The 6773-nt window shown below is 42.5% G+C and overlaps 1 protein-coding gene across 1 annotated transcript; it reads right to left on the bottom strand.

Annotated features, from left to right (window-relative positions):
* Positions 1-270: 270 nt before the first annotated feature.
* On the bottom strand, positions 271-5277 carry LOC119923883 (olfactory receptor 140-like). The gene is made up of 3 exons (XM_038743071.1): positions 5027-5277; positions 2449-2636; positions 271-986 (listed from the first exon to the last, which is right to left on the bottom strand). The coding sequence occupies exons 1-3, from the start codon at positions 5275-5277 to the stop codon at positions 271-273; spliced, it is 1155 nt and encodes a 384-aa protein (XP_038598999.1).
* Between the last annotated feature and the right edge of the window lie 1496 nt (positions 5278-6773).

The following is a 6773-nucleotide window of genomic DNA, read 5'->3' as shown; positions in this document are numbered from 1 at the left end:
ATGAACTGGTCCCCAAGAAGAGACCAGCTGTCATGGTAGTGCTCCTAACTACACCAAAGGGAGAAGAGATACGTGGCCTGTGGCAAGACAACCCAGCCTCCATCCAGAGATTTGGTTTATTTATTCTTCCCCCTGTATCTGTGCCCAGAATGAGCCCAGACCTTTATGTTCATGCCCCAGATGATCTGGAATCCATGAACAGTTCCTGTCCCTTCTCAGTCTCTCAGGTCAACACTCTCCTCACCCAACTACTTGCATAAATGAAAGCATTCATTTCACTTTCCTGCTCCACAGCTTCTTCATGACACTTTTCACCTCCGTGTTTCTCATGGTGTTGATGAAGGGGTTCAACATGGGGGTGATGATAGTGTAAAATATGGGCGCCGATATGACCACAGGGAGAATGCACCTGGGCCTTATGTACATGAAAATACATGGAAAGAAGAACGAAACGACTATGACAATGTGGGAGACACAGGTAGAGAGGGATTTCCATCTCCCTGCAGAAATGTGAGTCCTCACGAAGTGCCAGATGACGATGTAAGAAAAGACCAGTAGGAGAAAACTTATCATACACATCACCCCACTGTTGGCCACGACCACCAGGCGGCAGACCTGGGTGTTTGTGCAAGCAAGCTTCAAATAAGGGAACAAGTCACAGATGAAGTGATCGATCACGTTAGGGCCACAGAATGGCAACTGGACCATAAAGAGGATCTGGATGGTTGCTTGAAGGAAGTCTCCTATCCAGGCCACCCACATCAGCAGGCCACACACGTGCTGACTCATAATGGCTGTGTAGTGCAGGGGCTTACAGGTGGCCATGTAGCAGTCAAAGGCCATCGCCATGAGGAGGATGATCTCAGCACTGGTGTACAAATGACCTACAAAGAGCTGTGACATGCAGTCACGGAAGGAGATCGTTTTCCTCTCCTGCAGCAAATCTATAATCATCTTGGGAGCAACACAGGATCTATAGCAGGTATCTATGAAGAACAAATAGGCCAGAAAAAAAGTACATGGGGGTGCCCAGAGTTTGACTGGCCTTTATGGTTATGATGATGAGCAGATTTCCCATCACGGTGACAAGATAGGATAAGAGAAAATGATAAAGAATGTTCTCTGACTGTTAGGATTTTGGGTAAAACCCAGGAGGATAAATTCAGTCACATTTTTTTCTTCAGGTTTTCCATGATGGACATGGGTAAGAGTTGGTTTATCTAGAAAGAGAATAAAAATCTAATCCATATTGGAGTCATAATGACCAAATATGAAGACATTTGAGGGTTCTCTATTGCTGAATTTTTGACATATATCCAAAATAATTAGGCTAAAAGGGACCTCCAGGTTTCAACTCTTCTAATTGCACAGTTACATAGCTGCACTGATTATCTAAGCATCAGCTCTGTTCAGAAGACAAGGGAGGAGAAAACTCACTTCCTGTCCTTGAAGAGTTTTCCATCTAACAAGGAAGTACCACAAATATAAAAAAATGTGCATAACAATACCACTTCACATAAACTGGATCCTTTTTTATGGAACTAGTTAAGTACTTATTATGTTCCTGAGCGCTGTACTAAGTTTTGAGATAGATACAAACTAATCAGGTTAAACACAGTCCATGGTCCAAAAGTGGCTCACAGTCTTAATCCTCATTTTACAAATGGGGTACCTGAGATACAGATAAGTGAAGTGACTTACCCTAAGTCACACAACAGGCAAATAGTGGAGCCAGTAATAGAACCCAGGTCTTTCTGACTCCCATACTCGTGCTCTATCTACTAGGCCATGCTGTGTCTCTGATCATTCAGAACTGAATACAATCCAGATAGTCAAAAATACAGAAAATCAATAATGTGAATGGGCTAGACCTACAAGGCATTCCCACCACTATCTGACAGTAGGCAATCAAGCAATCAATCAAAAGTATTTGTTGAGCACCTGTTTTTGTGCAGATTACTCTGCTAAATGATTGGCACAGTTGAACAGATTTCTAAAACATAATCTTCACTCTCAAGGAACTCATAGCCTAGTTGGGGGTCAGACCCAAAGAACATTACAGAAAAATAAGAAAAAGAAAAAAAGGACATTAACAAATCCTATCATATTTATTGAGTGCTTATTGTGTGCAGAGCACAATACTAAACCCTTGGGAGATTATCGCACAACAGGGTTGGTATAAATGTTCCTTCTCACAACGAGCTCACAATCTAGAGGATATGCACATATTCAAAAAGTCAAGGAACCATTTTTAGGTGTCCAAAGACACTAGGTTGTTTAAACAAAGGTGTAACAGAGTAGTATTTCTGTCAGAAATATTCTTAGCCTCGTTTGTACTGCAACAGGGGAGAGGAAGATGGTGGTAGATATTTTACTAGTCTATAGGATGGTTGATATATTTTTAAAGGGAGAGAGCAATTTCAGGTGAATAAGGAAAAGATGATCCACCTAAGGAGAAACAATCCAAATTATAATTATATGAAAATGGACTCAGAGCTATCAAGCATGGTTCAAGGGAAGAGATCTCAAAGTAACTTGATATGTGATCTGGTTGCACCATCTTGAGAAAGATAAAGTGGAACTGGAGAAGAGCCAGAGAAGAACAACAGAGATGATTAGGGGGGTGACGAAGCTTCCTTGTGAAAAGAGAACTAAAGCATTAATGTTCAAATCTGAGAGGTGGTGTGATTAAAGTCATTAAACTTATGAAGGCTGCAGACAGAGCAAATCTGGAATTGGTAGGCATTCATTCATTCATTCAATCATATTTATTGAGCACTTACTGTGTGCAGAGCAGTGTAGTAAGCGCTGGAAAAGTACACTTCAGGAATAAAGAGGCAATCCCTGCCAACACCGGGTTTACAGTCTAGAAGAGGGGAGCGAATAACACCACATGTGGAGAAGGTGACAAGCTGCAAAGATTTGGGAGGATGGTTCAAACCAAAGAAAAGAAAACACTTCACCCTGCAGTAATGAGCATTTCACCTTCACTGTATTTTGTTTTGTTTAATAGTACGTTTTAAGCACTTACCATGTTCCGTGCCCTATACTGAGCACTGGGGAAGGTACAATCTGATCAGATCGGACACAGTCCATGTCCCACATGGGGCTCACAGTCTTAACAGAGCTCACAGAGAAGTGAAAAGAAGAGAAGTGAAGTGAAGTTGTTAGCCCAAGGTCACACAGCAGACATGTGGTAGAGGCAGGATTAAAACCTAGTTCCTCTGACTACCAGTATCGTGCTCTGTCCACACGCCAAGCTACTTCTCTGTAACTGTTCACTGTAACAGGAAGAAGTGCTGGTGGAAAATATTAGTAGGTTCAGGAGATTCGAATTAATGTGTGGATGAACAGATCAGAGTGGTATACTAGAGGGACATAGGGATGTTGAAGGGGAGATTAGGAATGTAAGAAAGTAATAATTAATCACTAATATTAATTGAGCACTTACACTATGTGCAGAGCATTGTACTAAGTGCTTGGGAGAACATAATACAACCGAGTTGGTAAACATGGTCCCTGCCTACAAGGAGCGTACAGTGTATTTGGAGAAACAGACATTAAAATACCTAAATAAATTATGGATATGTACATAAGTGATGGGGGGCTAAAGGTGGGATGAGGAGCAGCATGGTTAAGTGGATAGAGCACAGGCCTGGGAGTCAGAGGTCATGGGTTCTGACCCTGGATCTGCCACTTGTCTGCTGTATGACCTTGAACAAGTCACTTCACTTCTCTGGGCTTCAGTTACCTCACTTGTAAAGTGGGGATTGAAACTGTGATCCCCATATGGAAGAGGGATGGTGTTCATTCATTCATTCAGTCGTATTTATTGAGAGCTTACTCTGTGCAGAGCACTGTACTAAGCGCTTGGGAAGTACGTCAGCATCATATAGAGAGGGTCCCTACCCAACAATGGGCTCACAGCCTAGAAGGGGGAGACAGACAACAAAACAAAACACGTAGACAGATGTCAAAATAATCAGAACAAATAGAATTAAAGCTATATGCACATCATTAACAAAAGAAATAGAATAGTAAATATGTACAACTAAAATACATAGAGTAATAAATCTCTACAAATATATACAAGTGCTGTGGGGAGGGGAGGGAGGTAGGGCGGGGGGATGGGGAGGAGGAGAGGAAAAAGGGGGATCATTCTGGGAAGGCCTCCTGGAGGAGGTGAGCTCTCAGTACGGCTTTCAAGGGACGAAGAGAGCTAGCTTGGCGGATACGTGGAGGAAGGGCATTCCAGGCCAGGGGAAAGACGTGGGCCAATGGTTGACGGCGGGACAGGTGAGAACAAGGCACAGTGAGGAGGTTAGCAGCAGAAGAGTGGAGGGTGTTGGCTGGGCTGTAGAAGGAGAAAAGAGGAGGTGATGGAGAGCCTTGAAGCCAAGAGTGAGGAGTTTTTGCTTGATTTGGAGGTTGACAGGCAGCTACTGGAGAATTTTGCAGAGGGGAGTACCATGCCCAGAGCATTTCTACACAAAGATGATCCGGGCAGCAGAGTGAAATATAGACTGAAGTGAGGAGAGACAGGAGGATAGGAGGTAAGAGAGGAGGCTGATGCAGTAATCCAGTCGGGATAGGATGACAGATTGAACCAGCAAGGTAGCGGTTTGGATGGAGAGGAAAGGGTGGATCTTGGCGATGTTGTGGAGGTGAGACCGGGAGGTTTTGGGGACGGATTGGATGCGTGGGGAGAATGAGATGGTGAAGTCGGGGATGACACCAAGGTTGCGGGCTTGTGAGATGGGAAAGAGGGTAGTGACATCCACAGTGACGGGAAAGGCAGGGAGAGGACAGGGTTTGGGAGGGAAGATAAGGAGTTCAGTCTTAGCATGGGTGGGTCACCGCTCTCTCCATTTTACAAGTAACGGCCATGTTCTGACACTAGTCCCATGAAACAAAAGTTCAAATTTCCTCTTTCTGGTAAATGATCCTTCTTTCTCTTCTCTTTCACATTCAAGAAAATCTAACTATATATATATATATATATATATATGTATATATAGATTCATACTCGAAGGCCATTATGATTACGAGCTGCTGGAAGTAAGAGAGGAAATTCTCCAGCCATTTTTCCAGTGTGTAACGCCGCTGTCCAGAGAAATACACAACAGAATCACAATTGGGATGGCAGAATCCTGACAGTTTTACAGCTGATGACTTAGCCTCTGATGGGATATGGCTGGAGCCAATATTCAAGTGACAGTGATAGCCAAGTAAACACAAAGGACAGAAATGGCCAAGAATTTTCTCGTGTCCATGCATAGAGTGGAGGATAAAGTCACTCATTCATTCATTTGTACTGATTGAGCACTTACTGTGTGCACAGCACCGTACTAAGTGCTTGGGAGAAACACAATGTAACAATGTCCCCCATATGCACTTACACGGTTTGCACAATAAAGGAGCTAAACTATAAATAATTGATCCACAAGCTTCCTTGGAGGATTTGGCCAAATAGTAGGGGCATTGCTCCTTCATGGAATGTACCAAACAGCAGTGACTCGGATATAATTCATTAATTGTGTTTTTGTCAATCACTTGCTAGCTAGAGCTTAAGTTACTTAGCTTACTAGCAAGTATAGCTAGGAAGTCACTGACTTAATATGTGCCAAGCACTGTTCTATGGGCTGAGGTATATAAAAGGTAATCAGGATAATTTTGTTGTTATCCATTTGGCTCAAGAAGGAATGCTGATGGAAGAGCTCAAGGAAACAGATGTGGCTTTACGGTAACAAGTCGGGAACATATAGAGACGGTTCCTACCCAACAACAGGATCAGAATCTCTAGTGTCAGAAATCTTCTCTCTCAATCCTGAGAAGTTTTCAGAAAATTGTTTTCACTTCTAGGGAGAACTCCATTAACATCCAAGAATCTGATGAAAACCATATCTCTAATGGCACCAAATCTTCTTTCTGTCGAAGGTTTGCAAAAAAAATGACTAAAGTGGATTTTACTTGGAACAAACCTGCATGTCCCCCTTTGGAGGATTTGAACTGATCTTGGGAGATCTCACTTCTGTTTCCTTGAAGAGCACTTTATATAGAAAATGTTCAGTATGATGTGAACGCCATGATATGAATTACCTTAATCCATTAAGAACAATAACAACAAGAGTTTCATCATTCTCACAGTGCTATTTCTCCACTGGCTGAATTCACTGAGGAGTTTCTCAGTGTCCAGGAAATTTGCTACTTCTATACCATCCTGTTATGGTGTGTAACATCTGCAGAGATTCTTCAAGGATGAATGCATCCAGAGGCCAGGCAGATGTGAAATAAGCAGCAAGTTATCTGGCTAGGTATATGTGCCCGATTCCGGCCTGTTACCTCCTTACAGGAGTTCTGTTTGGACAAAATATTTCATATTTCCTAACTAGGCATTTGAAGGTGCACTAAACTGGCCCCAATAAAGCAATAGCAGCTGAACTTTCACTATTTCATTCAAAGGTATTTAAGGAGCATGTACTGTGTGCAAAGCACTGTACTAAGCACAGAGGAGAGTACCATACAACAACTGACAGTTTCCCGAACCATAACAAGTTCACGGTCTAGAGGGAACCGAAGGGATAACTTTGATATCTCCATAGCAGTGAAGTCCAGTATTTCTTCAATCAATTCATTAATAGCATTTATTGAGTGTCTGCTGTATACAGAGCAATCAATAAATCGTATTTATTGAGAATTTACTTTGGACAGCACACTGTGCTAAGCACGTAGGAGAGTACAATACAGTTGGTTGACATGATCCCTGACCTAAA

This window comes from Tachyglossus aculeatus, unplaced genomic scaffold (genome assembly GCF_015852505.1).
Source record: "Tachyglossus aculeatus isolate mTacAcu1 unplaced genomic scaffold, mTacAcu1.pri scaffold_353_arrow_ctg1, whole genome shotgun sequence".
In the NCBI taxonomy this organism is placed as follows: Eukaryota; Metazoa; Chordata; class Mammalia; order Monotremata; family Tachyglossidae; genus Tachyglossus; species Tachyglossus aculeatus.
Note: the sequence above shows the minus strand (reverse complement) of the source record. Positions and strands in the feature narration are given on the sequence as shown.

Coding starts and splice junctions, on each gene's coding strand:
- LOC119923883 (XM_038743071.1), bottom strand. CDS start 5,277: ATGCATGGACACGAGAAAATTCTTGGCCATTTCTGTCCTTTGTGTTTA. Junction 2,637..5,026: donor GTAATCATAATGGCCTTCGA/GTATGAATCTAT, acceptor TCTTTTCACAAG/GAAGCTTCGTCACCCCCCTA. Junction 987..2,448: donor TTTGGATTGTTTCTCCTTAG/GTGGATCATCTT, acceptor TGTTCTTCATAG/ATACCTGCTATAGATCCTGT.